Source organism: Primulina huaijiensis, chromosome 7 (genome assembly GCF_012295235.1).
Source record: "Primulina huaijiensis isolate GDHJ02 chromosome 7, ASM1229523v2, whole genome shotgun sequence".
Classification (NCBI taxonomy): domain Eukaryota; kingdom Viridiplantae; phylum Streptophyta; class Magnoliopsida; order Lamiales; family Gesneriaceae; genus Primulina; species Primulina huaijiensis.
The window spans coordinates 3,389,581-3,415,641 of record NC_133312.1 but is presented as its reverse complement, the minus strand read 5'-3'; the positions used below and the strand labels follow the sequence as shown (position 1 = coordinate 3,415,641).

Sequence of the window (26,061 nt, the reverse complement as noted above, 5' to 3'; positions counted from 1 at the left end):
TTCCAGTTCTTTCGTCTTTGATTTGCTGTCAGTAGCTAATTGAGGAACAGATGCATGCACACTAGGAAGTAGCAAGTCCCCCGTTCCTTATCTTCTAGATGTGAAATTGGAACATGTTTGTGGTTTAGTGTTGCTATGATCCAGTTACGAATTCAGTCTCACCATTCACCATGCCTGCTGTTTTCTCGCAACTTTTCCTAATTATCAATCTATCGACTATAAGACTAGAACTTGGGCTTCAAAATCTTGCATGGAGTTTAGAGTCAAGCTTTGTAATAACCAGTTCTTTTCTGGCACAAGTTGAAAATCTGCACTAATATTTATACTTGCTGTGATCGCATTTGTTTTTGAGACTCTAGTCGTTTGGTGCCTCAATTTATATCTCTACATGTTCGCTTAGTTTGAGTGGCTGTCACTTCGCAGCCATTGAAATTACAAATTTATCACGCTAATGCAAATTAACAAGGTGATCGCTGAGACAAGTTTTAACCAAACAATGTAGATGAGTACTAAAAAAAGTTTCAAGAAAGTAAAACCACGTCTATGTTGTTTGCAGGTTTTGAAATATAGGAACACCAGTAATATCTTTGATGTAATTGATAGATAATATTTTTCTGGTGCATTCAGTATGTGTTACTGGTTGCAGTTTTAATTTCTTCTGATTAGAGCATGTATTAGGTAAAATGCGTCGTTCAGCTGACTGATTTGGATGATTGCCAGCCGACTTCTGGTGACAAGGCGGAGATATGGATCTTAAATTTGGTTTTTAAGAACCTTTGAATGCATGGATTATGTAAGGCAATTTTTTATTAGCTTTACCAGTAACTGATACTGAGTGCATGGAGTCGTAATGCCAAACATGTTCAGAATACAAGGATTCTTATGTTTGATTTCCAGGTTTGTTTCATTTGTGCTATGTTAGTTCCGTTTTCATCCAAATATTATGGGATAATACCCTGTTTGAGAATTGTTGGGATAGAGCTGAGCAAAACAATTTCTTTCTGGGAATAACCGATGTTCTTGTTGAACACGACCTTTCTTTTTAAGATTGGAATAAATAATTTCTGGAATGATTACCTCATATTCCTGAAGTCTGTTTAGGATTGATAGATCTGGATTTGATGAAGGTGTTTTGAATGAATTGATCTGAAAATCAAAGAATCTGAATTTAGTGTCGAAGATGGAGTAAAAAGATAGAGTTTTAAGATAAGTTTCAATTCTTTATTTGTTTTTGTTGCCACATACTGACATACATACAAGATGGATTTGGAAATAAATTTTGAATTCAGATAGCTAAAATCCATCACCCCAAACACATCCTTAATCTCAACAGGAATGATGATAAATTGATATTTCCATTATGTTTTGAAGTAAAAGGATACAACATATATAGGACTATTCTATCAATCAGTTCCTAAAAACTCGTCCATGGAATAACCTATATTTATATAACAATATGCATATCTTTTTACCTAGGAAAGAATATCAATTATTAATTATGTTATATCTCAACACTCCCTCTCAAGTTGGGGCATAAATGTCACACATGCCCAACTTGACTAGAAACTTCAAGAACACCCGATTAGAGACTCCTTTAGTTAGTATATCAGCTACATGATCTTCAGATCGAATCTTGGGTAGTTCTACAATCTTCTCATCCAGTTTTTCTTTAATAAAGAATCTATCTACCTCAACATGCTTTGTACGATCATGTTGAACTGGATTATGAGCTATATCACATGCTGCTTTTTTATCACAATATAGTTGAATTGGCTTATCCGAATAGTAGTCCAAGTCTTGTAATAGAAATTTCAGCCACAGTGCTTCACAAATTCCTAAGGCCATTCCCCTGTATTCAGCCTCTGCACTTGATCGTGCAACTACGTTCTGCTTCTTGCTTCTCCAAGTGACTAAATTTCCACTTACAAAGGTGAAGTATCCTGAAGTAGAGCGTCTATCATCAATTGCTCCGGCCCAATCAGCATCTGTGTATACCTCTATATTTTGTTCACTTGTGTTTTTAGAGAAAAAAATTCCCTTTCCTGGAGAAGATTTCAAGTATTTCAAAATACGAATTACAGCATTCATATGTTGTTCACCGGGGTTATGCATGATACTCAAAGCATACGCAAGATCTGGTCTTGTATGAGACAAGTACATCAATCTTCCCACGAGTCTTTGATATCTTCCTTTATCAACCGGAACTTGGTCTGACCCATTACACAATTTTAGCCCTTCTTCTACTGGTGTATCTACTGGTTGGCAGCCTGACATACCTGTTTCTTGTAATAAATCTAAGGCATACTTTCGTTGAGATAGGAATATTCCTTTCTTACATCGAGATACTTCAATTCCCAGAAAGTATTTCAAGGGGCCCAAATCTTTCATTTCGAAGTTTTTTGACAAGTACTCTTGCAAGGCTTTTGTTTCTTCTGGATCATTTCCTGTAACGATCATATCATCCACATATATTATTAGTGCAGTAATCTTACCATGTTGTTTTTTTTATGAACAATGTGTGGTCTGAATTGCATTGTTTGTAGCCAAAGGTAGTCATGACTTTGGTAAAACGACCAAACCAAGCCCTAGGAGACTGTTTTAATCCATATAATGATTTCTTCAACTTGCACACCTTCTTATTTTGTTTTTCAGTTATCATGCACCCTGGTGGAAGATCCATGTAGACTTCTTCGGATAGTTCACCATGTAGAAATGCATTCTTCACATCAAATTGTTGCAAGGGCCAATCTGAATTGGCAGCTAAGGACAACAAGACTCGGACTGTGTTGATTTTAGCTACAGGGGCGAATGTTTCTGTATAGTCGATCCCATAAGCTTGAGAGTACCCTTTTGCCACTAATCTTGCCTTGAAACGTTCGATCGTGCCATCAGCTTTGTATTTCACGGTAAAGATCCATCGACATCCAACTGTTTTTTTTCCTGCAGGACAGTTTACAAGTTCCCAAGTTTTGTTTTTTTGCAAGGAGGTCATCTCTTCATTCATTGCTGCTTTCCATCTTGGATCAGTTAAGGCTTCCTGCACACTGTTAGGTATAGATACAGTAGATAATTGATTTACAAATGACTGATTTGTTTTTGACAAGCGATTACCAGACATATAATGGTTCATGGGATATTTTACTTTGCTAGTCAATTGAGGCTCATATGTGAGTTTTGGAATACCTCTAGTAGAACGTGGTGGTAATTGTCTCAAAGATGATTCAGACACTGTATGAGGAACATCGTTGTCCTCATGATGTTTTGTTGTGTCACTTGATAGAGGCTCGTGATCAGATGTATCATGACTTTCTGGGTCGTGTCGATTCTCACTTACTTCCTTGTTTTGACCATTGATTTCTATATCACAAACTTCTACTCCTGTTGTATCATTTTGTAAAGAATCACCACTGAAATCCAAAACACTTACATTTGTATCGGGAACTTCAATTCTGTCTTCATCGAGGTTATGTACAAGAGTCTGGATTTCCTCAAGACACTCCCCCTGAAAAGCAGACTCGAAAAAATACATTATATCTTCATGGAACACAACATCTTTAGTAATAAACATTCGTTTAGTGGGAGGATGATAACATCGATACCCTTTTTGATGATCAGCATATCCAACAAAGACACATTTTAAGGCTCGAGGCATGAGTTTGCTACGTTGATGTGTGTGAAGGTGAACATAAGCAACACATCCAAAAACATGTGGAGGTAAGTTAGAGACTACAGGTCCATCAACAGCTTCTGTAAGTGCCTGAAAAGGTGTTAGAAAATTGATAGATCGGGATGGAACGCGATTAATCAGGTATGTGGCAGATAAAAGGGCTTCTCCCCAATAACATAATGGCATGTGGGCATTGATCAATGAAGCACGAACAACCTCCAACAAATGTCTGTTTTTTCGTTCAGCCACACCATTTTGTTGAGGCGTGTTTGGGCAGCTGGTTTGATGAATCGAACCACGACTCTCCAAGAATTGGTGAAGGTCGGAGCAATTATATTCCCTGCCATTGTCACTCCGTAACACTTTTATTCGAGCATTGTATTGAGTATGGATTGTTGTATAAAATTTTTGAAACAACAAATTTACTTCAGATTTTGATTTCATCAAGCACAACCAAGTCATTCTGGTACAATCATCTATAAAAGTAACGAACCAACGAGATCCACCCAATGTAGGAATTTTAGATGGTCCCCAAACATCAGAATGGATAACCATAAAAGGAGCTTGACTTTTATTTAAACTTAGAGGAAAAAAAATGCGATGACTTTTCGCAAGTTCACAAACATCGCATTTAAAAAAAGAAATATCCAAATTTTTAAATAAATTAGGAAATAATATTTTTAAATAACCAAATGAGGCATGTCCCAACCGTCGGTGCCAAAGCCAAATCTCTTTTATTTTCCTCGATGTAGCATAGCTTTCTACTGCTAAAACCTGCTGCAATCTGTTTGAAATGTTGGTCTCCAAATCCAAATAGTAGAGTTTCCCTTTTTTAACACCACAACCAATCGTTTGTCGAGTCTGAATGTCCTTAAATACACAATAGTTAGGCCAAAAAATTACAACACATGATAGAGCTGTAGTTATTTGAGAGACCGACAAAAAGGTTGTAATCTAAAGAAGGGACAACCAACACAGAATCAAGATGCAAATTATTTGTCAGATGTAAAGAACCTTTACCAACAACTTGAGTAGTATTGCCGTTGGCAGTGGACACCCATTTTTGTGAAGATGAGTTAAGGTTTGTTACTTGAGTAACATCAAATGTCATGTGGTCAGTAGCACCAGAATCAATTATCCAAGCATTATTCAAAATATGTGAAGAGATATTTAAGACCTTACCATCTGTGTTCGCAGTTGTTACCAATGCAGATGTTGTTGGAGTGGCATCATCTTTCGTATGTTGAGCAATCGCTGCAGTAGATGGCCGTTTAGAGTTCTTATGGCGAGTGGGGTCCCACCAATCTGGATATCCAATAATTTCAAAGCAATTACTTTCTGAATGTCCCGTTTGGTTGCAATGAGAGCAACTTGATGTGGATTTGCTTGACCTTTTGAAGCTCTTAGGATAGGTGGATTTTGGCCGCACGTTTGATGGTTGTTTGAACTGATTTCTTGTTATCATAGCGGTGGCTTCAAGTTTCTCATCATCGTCATTCAAGGTAGCAAAGCGCAAGGCTTCACGACGAACCAAGGAGTAACATTCTTCTAAGCTTGAGAGAGGTTCCTGACGTAAAATTTCTCGACGGATTGGATCAAAAATTTTATCCAAGCCCGCTAGAAATATATGAACCCTTAATCGTTCGATGGATTGCTTGTATGCTTTAACATCATCAGGATCTTTCATGATTACTTTATCACGATGGTCAAGTTCCTGAAATATTTCTACTAGCTGTCCATAAAATAAGGAGAGAGGTGTGTCACCTTGCTTGGCTGAAAATGCCTTTTGGTGCAAAGAAAAAACTTGCATCTCATCGCTACCATCATAAAATACTTTGGAAAGTGTACTCCAGATTTCACGTGCAGTAGGTATACGTAAATATCGTTTCATAATGTCTGGAGACATGGACATCAGAAGCCATCGTTTAACCTTCTGATTTTCTGCATACCATTTTTCATATCCCTTCTCTGATATTGTAGGTGGAGTTGTTTCTCCGATGAGATATGAGAGTTTTTCTCGTTCAGCAATATGCATCTCCATCAATTGAGACCATACATCATAGTTTGTTTCTGTAAGAATAATTCCTGCATTGAAGGCACCCTCTGATTGAACAATAACAGGTACAGATTTGGGTCCAGAAGACCCACTTTGCTCTGCCATTTTTGTGATTTTTTTTCAACAAACGTGGGTCTTCTCACATAGCAATTTAATGTTTGGCTAAAAGACAAGTGGGAAATTGGTGGTGTGTGATTGTGTCTATAGTTTTTTTTTTTTTCAACAGGCTCTGATACCATCTCAACAGGAATGATGATAAATTGATATTTCCATTATGTTTCGAAGTAAAAGGATACAGCATATATAGGACTATTCTATCAATCAGTTCCTAAAAACTCGTCCATGGAATAACCTATATTTATATAACAATATGCTTATCTTTTTACCTAGGAAAGAATATCAATTATTAATTATGTTATATCTCAACACTTAATGTTCTTGAAACATTGATGGTGCTTGGTTTCTTTTACTTATTTGCATAATAGACATGATCTACTCCAACCAAATTTTGTTTGTCTTGAGTAATCCGTAGGCCATAACAAACTTTGAATTGCTGCATTGCTGTCTAATTTCTGACAAGTAATCTTAAAATATATCGGCCAGGTTGATGAATACTCGAGTTTGGGCTGGTTTTTATATGTTACATTAGGTAACTTGTTAAGTATATAATTGTCTAACAATAATAGATGTATGCGGTGAAAATATAGGAATAATATAATTTTTTTTCAGCTAAAACTGTCCGAATTAGATATTTTTTGCTGTTGATATTATACTATGTTAGTTAGCCATATCACATTATATNACAAAGAGAAGCAAAATAGAAAATAATAGGTCAAATGTCCATGCTGATGAATTTAAGCATTTGGACCAGAAGTAGGGACAATCAACTAAAAGTGCAGAAACTGAAAACGAAATTGGCTCAATTATACAGCATTATATTTATGCCTATAGCCAAACAAGCATTAGAAAACCAATACGTACGTTTCTATAATTCTTTATTCTCAATACATTAATGCAAACAACAGACAACATGTAAAGGGGACCATCATCACTCAATTCATGACATTCTCACCTGCAGCAACTTGTCGTATGCATTTAATTGAAATAATTGAAACAAACCGAGAACTGAATTGTGGGCTTGGAGATTATCATCTTAAGAGTCATAATTCATTCTTTTCTTTTGTACAACAAGTCTCTAGTGTTACAGTTCTTGAAAAAAAGATGTAATATACATGCATATATACCATATCAAAACGGAGTGGGAGCCGCTTTACCCCTCGCTCCACACTTCATATAAATGGAAAAGGGAAAAAAAAATATGGATTCACAGCAGGGAGAATTTAACTTTGCATGATGAACTTGTAGTTGGGGAGAAATGTTGGATAGTGTTTAGGGTTTCCAGTTATGAATAGGTGGTTTGCGATGGGGTTGTTCGTAATCCATAACTACGACATCGTCCGCTATTCTGTTGTCCTTAGAATTTGCAGTTTCCTCACCCTTGGATGGTGGTGATTCTAGTGTTGACCGTTCAGATCTCTTCCATACCTGCACGTGTTATATGGTGATTAAGATTTACATGCAATATTGTTGTTCCTGAAATCCATTATGCATTGAATTTAATTTCATGTACGAGGGATCATTATTGTTGATTGTCGTCTTTCTATCACCTCCTCTGAATTGTCTAAACTCTTCGAATCAATTCAATTATGCAACATGAATTTTGAGGGAAATATATGAAACAGTTTCAAGGAAATACCTTTCTTTCAGCCGCCTCTGGCAAATTCTTCCTTGAACATAAAATTTTAACCGACAGACTACCTTTAGGTTGACAGTAATCAGTTGTGAATCTGAAATATAATTCAATATATTGATACACTACGGAAATAATAATGATAATAGACTGCAATATAGTAATTATTATTAGGTAGTAGGCATTACATGGTGACTATTTTTACTATACTAGAACATGTGAAACTGATGTTACTAGTTTACACTTTTATTCTATCAAATATACTGGATATTGGACAGGCAATACTGTATTAGGTTTGAGAACATGAATTCTAATGTGAATCATTGTATTCTATGTGAGAGTCAGGAAGAATTCAAGACAATCTATGAAACAAAATCTTTCCTACAAACCTGCCGTGCCTTCTGTTCCTTCAACTGCGGAAGTTCTCTGATTTTCTAACTGAATAGCCGATGTGCCATCGGAGATCTTCCCACCATATTCAGCGATGACGTTTCCTTGTGTCACAAATGCCTCAGGTTCTATTCCGTTTAAACCCTGAACCAAATCATGTGGTTAGTCTAACAACTCTTTTACATTAATCATTTCAATATACAAAACGTAAAATCCTTTCTCGATACCTGAACTGGTAAGACGGAATCCAAAACCACAAGTGCCTAGCGGCGCATGCATGCAAACAAAGATATATAACTAGATAAACTAGCGAAGGCATGATTTAGAGTTATATGAAAGTAAACAGTATGATCAGGGCGGAGACCAAGAATAACACTGAGTTTAGAATCTGATACGAGTCATATATACGACCTACATATATACACTGAGAAGAATTAGATGAAGCATTAAATGCAGGGTTTTGGCAGGAGATGAAACTTTTTTTTAAGAGAACATGCAGAATCTTGGGAAATGATATTTGAAGATATTGGTGGCCTCCCATGTCGCCTCTTCTACCCTTTAATCAAGTGTGGACCTAAAGGGAGAAAGTCGTTATATGGTCGACGTAGGTTCATGGTATGCAGATGATTGCTTGCTTACGAAAAATCAAGAAACAGAGACAGACCCTTCGTATATGTGACTGAATAAATTTGTGCATGTGTGATAATTATGACATTATAAAATTATATAATAAATATAAGACCATCCCATGTGTTTAAGCAGAAGTCCATTCATATCTCTATGGTTCATCTCTTATTGCAAGTTTTGTTACTGTGATTTATATGTTAAAAAATCAAATATCATCAACTACTTTTCAATCTTTTTACCATAATACACTTTTATCAATTTCTACGCTTCCCAACATAATCATCGCACATTTAAATCAATTTTCATCAATTCCCGAAATTTATAATCAAGTATTTCTTATTTCAAGATCTAAAATATTCCGCTCTCATTCTCATCTGTACAAATACCGATTCAATCATCATTCAGTAATATTTCCTAAACAAAATCTTACACAATGTGGCATACGAACGATTTCGATATTTTTTTCTCATCTGTTTCGTAAGCGTAGGAACAACACAGTGCACCTGTCGTCTGATCTTGCTAGTTTTTTTACACAAGATCATGTCTGTTTCTCTTGTACCTAAGTATGTACAATAGTGTGTTTAGTCTAATTTATCACTTTTTTGAAAAATTAATGATGCTGTCGACAAACCCTTTGTTGGTATGTGGAACAAGCCTTATTGGTCCTGAACTATGAATGCAACAGCCTACAATGTTGTTCCCCTATCATTAATTCAATGATGGATACATTTAATAGTTTAAGCATTCCAAAATCTTTCATGTATTCTCTGTTATCTGTATTTTTGAAAACTTATATTCCAACGTCCATTCGTCGATAAAAGATTAGCATTTCAAGATAAGGATATGAGTTAATTCTTGAGCTTGTTGCCCCTACCAAATCAATGGTCGAGGGTAAATTTTGGAACTAGATTTGATCTCTTTGAGAAGAAAAGAAAAGCTTTTATATTACATGCCATGCAGCGACATAGAGCCTGTAGATTTGTGTAAAATCTTTCTTTTTTCACATCGTAAATGCAGTGTGAAAGACTAATCAAATTGTATGCACAACTTCTCCACACAGCTAAAACAATTAAAACCTTCTGTTTTCTTCCTTTTATATGGAAAGTGAAGGTGCTTAGATTTTAAAACTTTACATCGTATGTTTGTTTCCTGTTGGCTTCTGTTAGCCAAATTTTTTTGATAGCTTCGGTTACTTTCTTTGTTAGATTAGATTATTAGGTCTAGCATATAGGCCACATAATCCATTTTCATTATTTTATCTTCGACTTCATTTTGATATTATCTGGTGCTCATTTTTAAACTATATCTACGTCAACGTTTCAATTATTAGAGTTTCAAATGCTGTTCGAGGACAATGTATCAGTCGGGAACACAAGGCTGTCTGGGGGGTCTACAATTTCCTGGAGATGATGCATATAGACATTTTATGATCGAGCATTCATGGTGCCTGGATCTTTAAGTGGAATGGAATGTTTGTCACAAATTGCCATTTTCTCCTCTAGAGTCTTTGGGCTTCTCGCCTAAACACATGCACGTCTTATCAATCCCTTATCAAAGCTGAAAAAAAAGATCAAAACACAAAAGTATATGTTAGATTGAGAGTTCGATCTAACTTAATCCCAAAATTAGTTCAAGTCGAGAGGATTGTACACCTTCATGTATATAACTCCAAATGATTTTATTCAACCTATGTGGGACAACTAATTGACACTCAGACATTTTATCCAACAGATGTGAGACAACTAAATAGTATCAGAGTCAGGTTTCACCGTTATGTGTTGTACTACACATAGTTAGGTCACCCGTTATCTAGCTAGTAAATTTCACGCTCCAGATATTCATTTTCCTGAGCGTACGGATGGTGTGTTAGTTGTCCCACGTCGGTTGAATAAAATCTTTGAAATTACATATATTGACTTGGATAATACTACTTTTGAGGTTGAGACATGTTCAAGTCTCATTAATCTTAACGGTATACATAGAGATGATTACAAATAATTTTGTTACACTATTAGATGTGAACTTCACAAGTATAAAACTTTGGACATGATATTATACAAGATTTGAATATGAGAACCAAAAGCTTGTGGTGCAGATAATTAAACGACAACTTGTTGTAAGCCTCAATGAGGCATGTGGTGGCTATTTATTGCAATAATGAGTACTCTCATGTGGAACTTGCATTGCGCATTTAAAGGTGGGCTTGAAAGAAAATGGAGACAATGGAGAATGGGAGATAGAGACCTTTAATGAAACAAACAGTGCAGTATGACTGAACCGCCATATGCACCACCAGGCCACGACACAAGGGCCTACTGCGGCCCCCAGTCGGCCCCCTCCTTCCCTGGTGCATATTCCATGTGCGATTGCTACGGTAAAATTGCAGCCCTATTGGGTGCACATTATATCCAAGAAAATGTGTCGATGCCTAGACTAGACCCAACAAATTAGATGTGAAACAAGGGAGGAAAAGATTTATTTTTTCTTTAAAAAAATTATATACGAAATCTCAAATTTTTTTCAGGCGAAGGAGGGCGGTTAAGTCTCGCACTCAACTCGGTCCAAGTCTGATGTCGAGTGAGGTCCCTTGGATTTCTCGTTCTTTTTTTTTGTTGTCTTTGAGAAGTCCTATCCTGGTTTGGCATAAAAGGGACAGTGTAAGTTTCTATTGTCATGTTTGATCGCTACTAGATGTTGATGATCCAACAATCAAAATCTGGCGTACAAATACGTTTGGATCGCTTGTTTTTTTCCCAACAATTAAAAAAAAATTGAAAATAGTTTTTATTTCTAAATGATTTTTTGAGTATTTGGTAATATTTTTCAAAAAATTTGATGTTTATTTTCATTTAGATATGTATTTTGCATAATTTTTTTACTATGAATAATATATTTTAAATTTTGAAAAGTTGTCCATACACGAATGACATTATGAACTGAACGCTTACCACTTTATCTTTATAATAACGATGCAACTCAAATATTTTTAAACTTTACAGCGGCTCAAACATTATGTTTCAATTGTTCTACCCAGCAAAAATCATTATTGCACTCAACAATCTCACTTCCAATAATCGCACTCCTTGCAATCGATGAGAATTAAACTTATGACATTGACCATGATGCCGATCATAGGACCGAGCGTTTGTTTTTTTATCAAAAAGTATAGCTTGTGGTAACTATACAACTCAATTTTTGTTAAAATGTACAATATCTCAAGTGTCGGATTTCGATTGTTCTACACAGACACAGTAAGGACAATTATTACAATCACGAATATATATAGGTTCCATCAAACGTTTATTTTCAAATTAATTATGAACTTGGGGATAATATAGAGGAGACAATTCTTGATAAATCACAATGACGAATAATTTCATGCTCATTTTTATTTTTATTTAGATTATTTCTCTAACATATTTGAAGAAATTGATGTAGGGTGAGTTTGGATATAAAAGTTATAACTTGAAAAGACATTTACATAAGTTTAGCTTTTAAAAGTGATTTTACTATATAAAAAAAAAAAAAAAAAAAAAAGAGGAGAGATTTTGATGTTTAGATAAATGTTAAAAAAAAATTGTTTTAAAATATAAGTATAATTAAAAGTCCAAAAGACCAAAATTATGACTTCTAAAAAAGCATTTAAATAAATATTTTTTTGTAAGACAGCCTTTGTAACAATACTTTTTAAAAAACTAATTTTTTTTAAAAACCAAATTAGTATGTTAGTTTCTCCATCCAAACGCACTAGTTCAATTTTGACGTATCAATCGATATTATCTTTAAAGTGGAAAAGAGTTAGGAACGTAAATAAAAAAGTTTTGCTATTAAAATTATTTAAAAATTTTCAATACATAATAAATTGAACACAAAAAATCGTATAAAACTGTCTCACATATTAATTTTGTGAGACGTGTTTATCTCTCATCCAACACAACTCATGAAAAAATATTATTTTTTATACAAAAAATATTACTTTTCATTTTAGGTATGAATCGAGTACTATATTAGTCTCATAGGAGATTCGACTCAACTCATAAAAATTTATTTTTATATCAAAACTATTATTTTTCATTTTAGATATAAATCGAATCGACCTATTTTATAGGTATAAATCAATAACACCGTCTCACATAAGACCTACTCTAAATTGAAAATTATGAAATATAAGACAAAAAGTTTTTAAATCCTAAACAAAAGCCGAGGTGAAGAAGCATCAAGTTGGATGAAGATAATATAAACAAGTAGCTTAGAATAAATACGTGCTCTCTAATAATATATCAATCTAGAATAAATATTTCCTTTCCGATCTATGTTCTAACAAGTGATTTTTCCCCTGATAACTTCCAAATTATTTTAAAAATAATAATAATTAACTTCGAAGAGTTAAAGAAGAGACAAACATAAACACGTGACGCATCTAATCTTATTTTGTACAATTGATCCATGTTTTTAAACACAATATGCCAGGTATGTGTTCAAGTAAAAGAAACAAAAAACAGAGTAGGAAATCAACACAAGCATGAACAAGAATGCTTATTAAATTGTTCTTGATTCGGAACCAGGAAATTGTTGCGTCGATCAACCGTCTTCAAGAAAAGGAAACTATACACATATTAATGCTATACATTAGGTAAGCACATTAAAGAGAATTATCAGCATAATGAAATAGAGCAAGCCTTGTTCAAGAGATCAAAGCCTGAATCGTGTAAGGAAGTTATGGCAGAAAATGGTTCCCAAACGTGTTCTCTCCGCTGTATGTAACGTAGAGGAAACCATCTTCATCCTTCTTTTCGTCGTATACTCCTGACATTATAGCACCTGAACAATGAAGACAGCAAGAAGCTTATAAAACATAACAGTGTTGTTATCATTATACAGTAAGATGTCGACTAAATGGGTTACCTGTAGGGGGTAGGACATTGTCCACGAAGATGAAAATTGCTTTTTCTGCACTCAGTTTGATCCTTTTGCGTATAACATAGACAAACTGCCCGACAGTCAGGTCAGCTGGCACGAGATACCTGTAATCGTTTAGAATATGATGACACGGTTTACAACTTTGTGCACATATGGGAAAATATCGGTAAGGCAGTCGACAATGAGCGGGTATCATTCCTTCAACCATCCAAATTCTTGGCTTAAAGGAACTAGATGGTCCTACCTCAAATCACGAACAAAAGGAAAAAGAAATAGAAAAACAAACAAATTCCGGAAGTAAATAAGAAAAAGGCGCTTAGACTGGTACTTAATGAACGATATTGTGATGATTAGTCATCCGTCTCCGAAAGAAACAACTTCGGATTTCTTTGTTGGCCTCTTGAGTAGAAATGCAACACTCGCTCCAATTCAAAAAAAAATCGAACTATTTAAATATTTTTAAACATGTTATTGGAATAATATTTCACATTTGAAACCAACCATTCAAACACGATTTCAACCGTTAATCAACGTTACTTCATAACACATCAACTTTCAAATTCATTCTGAAACATAATTTAAAATTAGCTAGCAACAATGATAAATAACTTCTCTTTTTTTATAAGAACAATGATAAATAACTCTTCCAAAAACCTTCGAGTTATGAGTAGACAAAAGCCCTAGCAAACATCAAATGTAGGTTTCACTTTCAAAACTGGTAAGCACATCATAAAGACAACCCGTGCAACATAATATTGAACTGACGATAACACAATTTCAAACTACCACCATGTTCCCAAGTATATAAATAAAACCCATTTCCTTGGCTTTATGCGTCGAAAATTCTCAGAATCTCAGCTAAGACGTCTGCACATGGTCTGACTAAAAATGACGAACATGTGAATCTCAAAATGGAGGAATTAGTTCATGATCACATTGATGAAACAACAATTGCCTTTGTTTTAGATATAAAAAAAATCAAATTTAAGACAATTTTTGTACATCATATTGGGCTAAATTTGATCAACGAACTGTCAGCAGACACAGATAACAAAAGATGCATAACGTTGACAAAACATTCAGATACGATAGTTTATAACACAACATCAGAGAAGACATTTGGTTATTTTCAACTGGAGAAGGTAACGACAGTCATGATACAGCCGACATTTTCATGAGAAATATTCGATAACTCAAATAATGTCACATTACATTAAGTAACCAGAATAGTGTTAAAGTTGAACAAGAAGTTATAACCCCCAAATAGCAGTCAACTTAAATAACTTCGCAGTTTTAAACTTTATGTGATATCATATTTACAAATCAACAAAGCAAGTAAAACTATCAGGTCTCCAAATGGGCGAGCTCAAGGAGATACTAGGCCCAGAAACACCCTTCGATAGTTCGATAGAAACAAGTCAACAACTTTTGTGGTGCATAAATCTTTAAGCAATAGCACATAATTGAAATTTCAAATTCAGTCCCTCTGTACCAACCTCTTCTACCTTTTACTTCAATTCTTTTTTCAAAAACAAACATTTACCCTTCAGTAGTATCAATTTTGAGCATCTCCAGATAAATATAATCCCATCTCACTATAACTTTATGTAAGAGATTATCAATAAGATAATTTAAGCTAACAATATATTATAACGGAGTCAAATTAAGTGGAAATCACAAACTTTGGAGGCAATGCTTACTTTTTTTTGTCAATGTTGGGGATATCGCTCCTCTCTGCTTTCTCAACAATCACCTACATCACAAGAACACAAGAAAATTAATTTACTCTTAACTGACTTCACATGAGATTTCAGGCTGTAATCTTCAACTTCATGAATGCAAAGTTACAAGATTTCCATATTCAGTTTAACATTGACAGAGGGGAAAAATTAAAAAATAAAAGAAAGTTGAGGCACTAATAGCTGACACAACACAAACAGTAAGATATCACAGATGGCATCAATTGCAGGAAACGAGACTTCTTACATATCTCAGTAAAGGTATTACATAGACAAACGAAAATATGAGATAGGAGCAACTCTTAAATATTCAAGAATGTTGTAAGGAAGCATGCCCGTCGTGTGTTGTGTATGTCTTAATTTTTATCAATATAAATTTAATTTACATAATGTGTAATGAAAACAGTCGTTTTCCTTTTGTTTATGCTCACAAAACTCATACATAAATAGCTCTCTTAAGGCGCAGAACTCATTGGTAATAAGATACAAATATTGATACGGTCCAAGAAATTTGTCAAATAAGGTTGAAAAGCAAGTGATTCTGAAAAAAATCACAAACATTAAGTACAAAATTATATAGTCAGTCACATAACTATCAGAAGAAAACACCAAAATTACAAACGGCAGCAACACAGAAAAATTGCTGAATTCTCACAGGAATCCTGTCGGGGTATTTCTCCCTAATCCTAGCAGCCTCGGCACGCCTTTTCTCTGAACAAATACAAAGTGAAACATGTCAGAACTTCGAAGAAAAATAACCAACAAGAAAAGAAACGAAACTTTAATTGTGATAAAAACATATTTCACAAACGGCAGTACAAACCGAGATCATGTTCTTGCTTGAATGAACTCTTCGCCATTACACCTCAATATCACTGCTCAAAAATCAAAACTTTAACTCATAAAAATCAACTAATCAAAGAAAATCAACGAAACTTCGTACCCCGAAAAAGTCAAACTCAATTCATGGGGAACATCGGAAACGTGTATCATAAGATAATTAACAAATACAATCACGGGTCAAGAACTCAAAGAAACCCCTTCACCGACTAGGGTATCGAAAAATTAAACCCACCTCTATCTCATAAAAATTTATTTTTCACACAAAAAAAACCCCAAGAATTTAATGAAATTACAGAAAAAATAAAAAAAGGTTGGACATTGAAAAAGATGATAGATCAATATTAGAAAAAAGAAAACACGAACCTTTTGTATGAGAAAGACGATTGATTTAATAAATGATAATGGGAACCGATGAGAAGTGTTTGGAAGTAATTCTTGAATGATGGGCTTTGTTTTTCAACTTGGTTTTCGAAGATTGCTGATCGTTTATACACCATATACATAAAATAATATTGGGTACCCAAATCTTTTATCATTATCCAACTTTGTTTACTCCAAAAGATATGTGGAAAATCACAAAAATTTAAAATGAAAAATAGGGGTAATTTAATTGTTTCCTTTTTATCCTTTTCCACTTTGATCGAATGTGATCCTTTAATTTACGAAAAATACATGTGTTAGATTCAAAGTGAGGGGATGAATTATTGGAACAAGTTTTCTTCTTATGCCTGTTTGTTCAATATTCATAAAAATAAATAATATTGTATAAAAGTATTTGAGTAGGTCTCTTGTAAGACGGTCTCACGAATCTTTATCTGTGAGATAGATCAACCGTACCGATATTCACAATAAAAAGTAATACTCTTAGCATAAAAAATAATATTTTTCTATGCATGACTCAAATAAGAGATCATTCTCACAAAATACGATCCATGAGTCGTCTCACACAATTTTTTACCAAAGTATTTTTATAACTTAGTACTAATAATAACATAAAAACATTACTAATCAAAGGAATTAAAATAATTTATAAATCTGATTCAAATAATAATAATTGATAAATCAATAATTTTCATATTTTATACCGTGAACATATTATTTTAGTCATTATTATTATATGTTTGATAAATCTCACTATTTAATTAAAGTTGAATTATCCTATTAACTAAAGTAGAGCCATTAAATTTCTATTAATTTGATAAAATCTTATTTAAAATTACAACGATGTTCTATTTATATAATAAAAAAAGTTTGATTTTTATAAACTGGACTTGTTAGAAATCTTTTACTCCTATTTTTAAGGAGAAAATATAGAAAAAAAAAATTTGAATAAATATATTCTAAATAAATAATCATATTATAAATTTATTTTAATTTTTTTCTATATATAAAACCACTTTTTTCCCCAAATTTAAAAAATGATAAATTTCATTTTAATTTTTTTCAAAGAAAAAAACTAAATTTTTTCTACCATCGTCTATATCACAACCTTAGTTTTAGAAATCAACAATCAACTAGCCAAAAAAAGAGAGAGATGTACGATACAATGATATATAAAAAAAATTACTAAATTAAAAACGTTACTATCTCATTTTTTATTTTTTAAATACCAAACAGATATTGTTTAATGTGTAGCTAAAATAATTTAATCTCACTACGTGTTCTTCCAAATTCTCACACATTTATGTGTGCCAAAATGATAGTTATTTATGAAGATTATGACAATACATAAATTTTCATATGAAATATGTTATAATAATAAAAAATATAAAAAATATTATTTATTATTCTCTTGGATCCTAGAAAAATATTTTTCATCTCCCTTTGTTATAAATATTTAGATCTAAAAAAATTTACTTTCCACACCCTCTAATTTTAATTTTTTGTTATTTAAACTAAAGACATTTTTTTCTTAAAATGGAAATTGAATGTATGTTTACGTAATGTCTTGCTTCCGCATCCCAAAATCCATTCTAGATGCGGTCGAAAAAGAATGCTCGAACTTTTGGTGGGGGAAAGTTAATGGAAGGAAACAACTGGAAACCTGGAAGTCCCTCTGCAAACCAAAAAGCTTGGGGAGAATGGGTTTTCGCCAGCTGGAATCATTCAACAAAGCTCTTCTAACAAAACAAATATGGGAAATAATTCCTAATCTGGAGTCCCTGGAAGCGCGTTTCCTGAAAGCGAGATATTTCAAGCACCAAGACATCATGGATGCCAACATTGGGAATAATTCGTCTTTCATATGGAGATCTATTATATGGAGTAGGCAGCTGATAGTGAAGGGTATTAGTTGGCGAGTTGGTAACAAGAAGAGGGATTCAGACATTTTGGGATAAAAGGATCCCTGGCTACCGAATCCCATGCCTGAACTAAGTAACCAGGAACCATACAAATGTCGGCAAAGAATGACATCACATACAGTGCATTAAATGTATTAAAGTAGGGGTAGACTTCTTTGAATGGAAAGTGGAGAATTCGAATATGTTATTTGCTTCTGAAGGGAACGCGTTTTGATGGAGCTCCCTCCTCTCATTGTTATATATCATTTCTTCGAGTTTTCTTTCATTTTATAGCATTTGAATGCTTAGTTCTATAATATTTGTGAGTTGTTTTGTTCACCTGTATTAAGAGAATATGTGTTCTCTTTGAAAACACAGTGAGTGGGTTGTACACCATAAAAATATTATAGTGGAATTCTTTTCATCTTGTTCGTGGTTTTTATCATAATAATTTTAAAGGGTTTTCCACGTAAATCTCGGTGTCCAGTTATTCTTTATTTTCATATTTATTATCTCAAATTATTGCACATGGGACCAACAACAAATCTATTAACTCTCTTATTCATGAGGGAGCCTGGAATGAAATGGTGATACGCCAACTCTTCCCCTCCTATATTGCTGATGAAATAAGGACCATCCCAATTGCAGGTGAGCTAACAGAAGACTCTAGATTCTGAAGGCACGACCCGAAAAGATTCTACTCGGTGCAGGATAGATATAGAATGGATATAGGATACTATGAAGCCCCTGAACTGCTCCAAGATTCAATCGAGAAGTTGGTGGAAATTTCTATGGGCACTCTCGATCCCTCCGACGTCCAAATTTTCTGGTGGAGAACTCTTCATAACATAATCCCCATAGAGATAACTCTCTTTGTTCATCACGTACCAGCCCATGGCCAATGCCAACTCTGCAAATCAGGGTCTAATACAACCGACCACGCTTTATTTTGGTGTCCGACAATGAAATCTTGTCGGAAAAATACTGCATTCAAACAAATTCTCAAAAGGGCCAAAAGATATGATATTGTGGAGATCTTCTTGTGGATGAAGGAGCAACTTGATCGGAAGGACTTTGAATTTTTGTGGTTCGTACCAAGGCATTTGGCATTCAATGGTTCGTACCAGGGCAGTTTGGCATGAGAGGCTACAGCTCCTACACAAAGAAGATCGAAACTTAGATAAGGTCGGAGCAGATTGGAGCACTCACCTGTTAAACGAATACAAAGATGCATGCACAGCTATTAGCATTGCATCAACTCATAGCACTTACAGCACCCAAAGCAGATGGCAAAGACCAGAGAATAACCATCTACGTGGGCTAGAGACAGACGCGGCCTACAATGAGAACCCAAATATTTACTCGGTTGGTGGAGTAATATGTAACCACGAGGGGCATATTGTGCTAGCTTTTGGACGTCAAATAAAGAAAACCCCGTCGGTTGTATATGCGGAACTTGAAGCCATGAGAGTGGGGCTAAGGAAGGCGAAAGATCACTCATTAGATATTCAAGAAGCCACTACAGACTTTTTACTGGCAGTGCAAGCAGTCACTTCCTCAGATGAAGATTTGAGCTACACAAGTGAAGATTTGAGCTACACAAGTGTAATTACAAATGAAGTTTGTAAGCTACTTAAATCTTGGTGAGAGATAAGAATAAATCACATGCGAAGATCAGTGAATACAATTGCACATTCCATTTTGTGTGGGAGCTCGGGAATCTTCCGTTTTGGTTGGTAAACCTTGTAACAAATGATTTTCACATTTCTTAATAATATTACAAGTCTCTTACTGATAAAAATGATTGCTAAGCACAAGGTAGCACATACTGATACACTAGAGTGAGGTGCGCTTCTCGAGGTAGTCCGGGTAGAGAGTTCCCGGGAGTTTGTGTGAGAGCCCGAACATCTGGTAACTCGGGTAGAAGATGTCCCGGCATTCACCTGTCCGGCTGCTGAAGAAAACCTTTTGCACGTTGACTCTTTTTTGGACTATCCATTTGATATCTCAGGTCATCCATGACCCAGACTCTTATGAGGATATCACCAGGGAGGATTTTAAAAAACTCAAGAACTGAGAATCAGTTTGCTTCTTCATTTATTTATCAAGGAGTGTAAATAAACAACTCCTTCTCTTGTTATTTGTAGTTTTAGTTAATTTTCGAAATGTGAATAACTATTTAACAATTCTTCTTAATTTTTTCTTTGAATAAAATCTTCGTATCTATAGAATAATTGATTTTCGAATAATAATTTTACGGGTATTTTTTTTGCATCTAATGAAATATTGTTTCGAATAATAAAAGCACAGCAATGCAATATAAATAAAAAGTTTTTTTTTTTTGAATGCATCTTATTAGCCCATCATTTGTAGATCATCAAATATGATCCCAAATTTAAAATGAAGTATAAGGTTAGAGATGTAATTGTAAATTTGTAACAAACATATCTCTCTACTAAAAAAAATGTGTCTTGACAATGTTTGTTTTATTTGATTAATTTGCAAGAAAAACAATATATGGGATTGATTGTTTCATGTACTCACTGAAGTTGTAGATTTTTCATTATGATGATCATAAAATTACTCAATAATTACTAAAATATATTGAACCCTGGGAAGCGCTCGAGTCATCTTGAAACTCGGGCAGGGGATAGATCGAAAAGATAAAAGAAATCGGGGTAAGAACCAGTCCGGGTAAAGAGAGTGTTATTTTGTAAACCATATATGGGTTTGTAACAACCATGAACCTGATCAGACCAGTGCATGTTCAAGTCAGGAGGAACTCTTATCTTGGCCCGAGCAATGCAATAATACTTAACGGATTAGGGTCATGTCTGTTCTCACATCACGATCACTACCCGAGCACTTCGGGACAGTCGAAGATTCTAGGTCCACGTGTGGGGGAAGCCATGCTTTGAAATCATTAGTATGTCATTCAACACATATATGAGTGATGTGGCAAGACCAAAAGCAATATCAGTTGTGATGATGTCATGAGGCTGGGTATATACAATCATCCTGCAATGAGGAGTGGTCGGACACTGAGAACAAGATAATCAATTGTTGACTTCTCCCTTATAAATATACATGTTTACCTGATCATAATACTCATGTTTACCTGATAATAAAACATTCTATTAACTGAATACTTTTCACAAGCACTCAATATATACTCTTTATATTGCACTTTAAACACTTGACTAACTTAAGCATGAGCGGACACGCCTTCGGCACCCTACTAACATTCTTTGTTCTTAAAAGTGTGTAGATAATTCAATCCGGAGATCATCGGTGAAGCGCTAATCTGATCCGATAAATCACCCACTAAGCTCACCCAATTTAGCCTGCTAACATCATATATGATATTTGTCGAAATATTGGGCCAAGCTAAGCTAGCGAAAACGGTACAGGAAGGTCCAAGAGGCAGGCAGGCAGGCAGGCCTCAAGCAACAAAAATGTTGTGGAGAGAGAAAATGGCAGAGCAGATAGAGGGTGAAAACGAGAGATGGAGACTAGAGAGGGAAATGGGCAGCGGGGGAGTTCCACTTTATTGCCTTTTTTTTATGATACACTCATTCATGGCCAAACAGGGAGGAGTACACACTACTGCTGCTATGTCCCTATTAGCCCATAACAAGCGAAAAGGAAAAAGTAAAAAGTAAAATCCAGGGGAAAACCAAAAAACGAAATCAGTAAACACACTTCAAATTTTACATATGGATGAAATGAGAAACATTATTATATTTATTATTATATAAAACTTATAATGTCAGAGGAATTACAAAGATTCATATATCTATAGAGAGAGAGGGGAAGAGACTAGGAGGACCTGGATGGACTTCAGAATGAAAATTTCAAGAGACTGGTTGAAGGTGTGTAGCTCCTTCTCCTAGGGCTAATGGGTTCTTCAAGAGATTCTTGGCTTTGATTTTTACCGCATTATCTTCTTCAGTAAACCCGTTTCTAAGCGTCGTGGAAGAAGGAAGAAGGAACAGTTTACGAGGAACGAAACTTGGCCCAGATATATATGGTACTTTCTTGTTTCTTGTTGCCCCTTCTTAATCTATCTTTCTTTGACCTTATTGTTATTCTTTATTGTTGGTTTTTTTTAATGGATTCGTAGATGATAGAAATGCAGTATAATTACAACAATTTACAAGCCAAAGGTGCTGGTGGTGACTTCGCTTCTTCAACTTTTGAAGCAAGTTTCAAGAAAGATGGAACCTTTACGAAGATTGAGCCAATTTCCGTGCTGGATACAAGGAGTCCAAGCCCCTCCACCTCCACATCTACTTTCCCTTCATTCAATAATGCCGCCCAAGCAGGTATTATGGCTGCGAATAAGCATACAATGGTAACCTCTGCAACCACCGGCGGCGGCGGGGAAGAGGGATATTTTGTTGACCCACAGTCCGTTCATAATGGTGGCCTGGAGCTTGGCGGCCATTGGCTCTCTGAAAAATTCAGTCTTGGCGTTGGAGAAAGGGAGAACGTGTCTGAATCTGCTGCCTGTCAAAGTGAGATCTTGAAGCTGTTTTTGCAAGCAGGAAATCAAAATGAGTTTCAATGCAATACGGGTTTTGGGGCCATGGATACGAGCCATGAATCTACTGGTTTCTATGGTTCTGTGGCTGTGGGTAATGATTTCTCTAGCTATAATACTCCTCTTTTGAGCCTCTCTGAATCTGGGATTTTGTTTAATGACAATAAGGATTTATTTGGTTTGGATTCAAATTGTGTGCTTGGCCAAAACATTGTCAACACTTGGGCATGTTTGGCTCCTGGTACAGTATTTGAACATCAGCATGAGACTTTAGAGGACCAACCTGAGATTTTTAATCCACAGGCAGGTTTAAATACGTCCCTGGCTCAAAATGCAGCAAATTTGAGCGTGACTAACTTTAACCCATCAATTTTTGGTACTCAACAAGTGCAGCAACACAGGCTACAGCCATGCCAGAATCACCTGAATGTGGGCATCTTTAGCTCAAAGTTATTATCTCCGAACCGCAGTGTTCAATTTGTAGATTCTAGTCTTGAACTATTGATGATGAAACAGCAACAGTCACCTCAAATTCTGCAACCTTTGGAAGACCTCAAGAAGAAACCATTTTTGGTTCCCAAAAATGGGACAGTAGATGGTTGTTTGGGGCAAATGAGTACAATTCCAAATGAACAGCAACAACTTGTATGTGACCTTCTCTACAAGGCGGCTGAGTCGTTGATGGCTGGAAATTTCTCTATCGCGCAAGGGATATTGGCGCGGCTCAATCAATTACTCTCTCCAACTGCAGAACCATTTCTAAGATCTGCTATTTGTGTGAAAGAGGCTTTGCAGTCAGTGTTGGTGGTGCCCAACCACATTGCTGCCATACCTCCAAGAATTCTGACACCATTTGATGGTATGTTCAAGATGGGTGCTTATAAGGTGTTCTCCGAAGTTTCTCCAGTTATCCAATTCACGAATTTTACTGCTAACCAGGCATTTCTCGAAGCCCTTGATGATGCAGAACATATACATGTAATAGATTTTGATATTGGTTTTGGTGCTCATTGGTCTTCTTTCTTGCAAGAGCTTCCAAGAAAAAATGGTGGGGTGACTTCTTTAAAGATAACAGCCTTCGTCTCTCCATGTAATTACCATGAGATTGAGATTAGCCTTATGCACGAAAACTTAGCACAATTTGCTAATGACCTTGGAATTAATTTTGAGCTTGATGTGGTGAATATTGATTCTTTTGATCCAAATTCTGGCTCTGTGCCATTGTTTAGGTCATCAGAGAGTGAGGCCATTGCTGTGAATTTCCCCATATGGTCCTTCACAAGTTGCCTCTCTTCACTCCCTTCATATATTTGTCTTATAAAGAAGCTTTCTCCAAAAATCATAGTCTCATTGGACCGTGGATTTGAGCGAACTGACCTCCCTTTCTCGCATCATATTCTTCACACTCTTCGGTACTATGAAGCTTTACTTGACTCGGTTGATGCTGCTAACATGGATTCTGTTTCTGTAAACAAAATCCAAAAGTTCCTTTTCCAACCTAGGATCGAAAACACGGTTTTGGGCCGCCTTTTCTACCCAGACATAATGCCACCATGGAGAAACCTATTTACTACTGCTGGCTTCTTGCCTGCACCGATTAGTAATTTTTCTGAAACTCAAGCTGAATGTGTGCTGAAAAGAACTCAAGTTAGAGGATTTCATGTAGAGAGGTGGCAGGCATCGCTTGTGCTATGCTGGCAACAATGCAAGCTCATATCAGTTTCGGCTTGGACTTGTTGAAAATGCTTGGATTGCTTAGTAGAGGCCAAGTTAATCATGTCAGTAACTTTGAATGTGAGCTTTACTTGCAGTTTTTTTTCATTATTATCTACTCATATTCATTAATCCATGTAGCCTAGACTTCGGAGGACCTTATTATCTATTATCTGGTGAAATAAAATATTTGCTTCCAAACTTGTGGCTCATTCTGATATCTCAACATACTTTGACGATATAATCCTCTCGTGTTTGTGTTGATCAAATTCTGATTTACTGCTACATAATTATTGGTAACTTGAATGGCGCGGTGACTGTACCTTATGAAAGATGAATGGTTTTATATGTTGCAACTACATCTTGTCATCTTTAGTTGCATGCAATCTTTCCTCATTTAAATAGCACTTGCTTGATCTTGAGCTGTATGTCTAGTTCTGTGTTGGAATTACTTGCTATAAAAGGATGCGTTGGCTGCATTCTATCAAAAGAAAATATTTGCATACAAACTCGTTATATTTTGCCATCAGAGAGTTTATATCATTAAGTCACATGTGATTATTTCCTCATGCAAGGGATACATAGCATATGTACTGTTTTGTTTTCTTCTGGATGTTATAAACTTCGGTCAAAATACATGATCCAACCTTGTTTTTAAGATATTTTGTCCCACCTTGTCCTAAAATGTTGGCCTATGCATGACAACAAATGCTCTCACGGCAGATGCTCCGTTGTCGATGAGTCAAAGTTGGCTACATATGCCCTCGTGGCTAGGGTCATGATGCAGGTTGAGTAATGTTAATATTATTGGCATTTGGTCTGCCGTATATTGTTCATGCCATTCTTATTAGTTAAAGTTTTTTTTAGAGCAATCATTCAATCTGGACTTTCTTCTTAGTCGCTTGAGCAAAATTAATCTCCTGAATGATTTTCTTGGCTACTTTGTTGAGAAGGGACCACTTGCATTGGGCAATTTGGTCCCATTCTTGCAACTTACAAGTCCGGTCTTATTCAACCTTTCGCTGGAGATTTAACTTCATATATAGATAGATATCTTCTCTCTCTTCTCTTTTCCCCCAAAAATCCCATTTTAAAACTCTTGTTACTTTGTGTCTCTCTCTGTGTGTATATATTATAAGTCGTTTTCAATAATATAAAATGTTTATAAATATTATTTGAAAAATGAAATGCTTCTAATTTGAGTGGGGAGAACATTCCGTGAAACTATAAGTATTATGCTAAAAAGTTTAATAAAATATTACTTATTGCAGTATATTATATCATTTCTTGAAATCTGATTTATTAAAACTATTCTTATTCATAAAACTTGCTCCAAACCACATGGGTCGTGTTTGATTGCGCCTCACACTTTAATACTTTATTACTTTGTTTTAAGAGTAGGTTTCTTGTGAGACGGTCTCACGAATCTTTATCTGTGAGACGGGTCAACCCTATCGATATTCACAATAAAAAGTAATACTTTTATCGTAAAAAATAATATTTTTTCATGGATGACCCAAATAAGAGATTC

The 26,061-nt window shown here is 35.2% G+C and overlaps 3 protein-coding genes and 1 long non-coding RNA gene across 5 annotated transcripts; 2 read left to right on the top strand and 2 right to left on the bottom strand.

Annotated features, from left to right (window-relative positions):
* Window positions 1-6,666: 6,666 nt before the first annotated feature.
* LOC140981849 (uncharacterized) lies at window positions 6,667-8,353 on the bottom strand. Its single transcript, XR_012176144.1, has 4 exons — window positions 8,091-8,353; window positions 7,863-8,007; window positions 7,480-7,541; window positions 6,667-7,268 (listed from the first exon to the last, which is right to left on the bottom strand). It is a non-coding gene; the product is annotated as an uncharacterized lncRNA (long non-coding RNA).
* Window positions 8,354-13,013: 4,660 nt separating this feature from the next.
* On the bottom strand, window positions 13,014-16,564 carry LOC140980730 (autophagy-related protein 8f). Of its 2 annotated transcripts, none has more exons than XM_073446763.1 (6): window positions 16,359-16,564; window positions 15,973-16,026; window positions 15,805-15,860; window positions 15,111-15,163; window positions 13,396-13,514; window positions 13,014-13,311 (listed from the first exon to the last, which is right to left on the bottom strand). In XM_073446763.1, exons 2-6 carry the CDS (start codon window positions 16,007-16,009, stop codon window positions 13,208-13,210), a joined length of 369 nt encoding a protein of 122 aa, XP_073302864.1. In that variant the 5' UTR covers window positions 16,010-16,026; window positions 16,359-16,564; the 3' UTR covers window positions 13,014-13,207. The 2 variants fall into 2 exon arrangements, with proteins under 2 accessions (XP_073302864.1, XP_073302863.1); XM_073446762.1 differs by having other exon boundaries at window positions 15,973-16,024; window positions 16,356-16,557.
* A 1,371-nt stretch (window positions 16,565-17,935) lies between these two features.
* Window positions 17,936-18,331, top strand: LOC140980798 (uncharacterized mitochondrial protein AtMg00310-like). Its single transcript, XM_073446843.1, has one exon. The coding sequence runs from the start codon at window positions 17,936-17,938 to the stop codon at window positions 18,329-18,331; it is 396 nt and encodes a 131-aa protein (XP_073302944.1).
* A 3,817-nt stretch (window positions 18,332-22,148) lies between these two features.
* On the top strand, window positions 22,149-24,785 carry LOC140980382 (scarecrow-like protein 22). The gene is made up of 2 exons (XM_073446171.1): window positions 22,149-22,304; window positions 22,405-24,785. Exon 2 carries the CDS (start codon window positions 22,407-22,409, stop codon window positions 24,555-24,557), a length of 2,151 nt encoding a protein of 716 aa, XP_073302272.1. The 5' UTR covers window positions 22,149-22,304; window positions 22,405-22,406; the 3' UTR covers window positions 24,558-24,785.
* The last annotated feature ends 1,276 nt before the right edge of the window (window positions 24,786-26,061 follow it).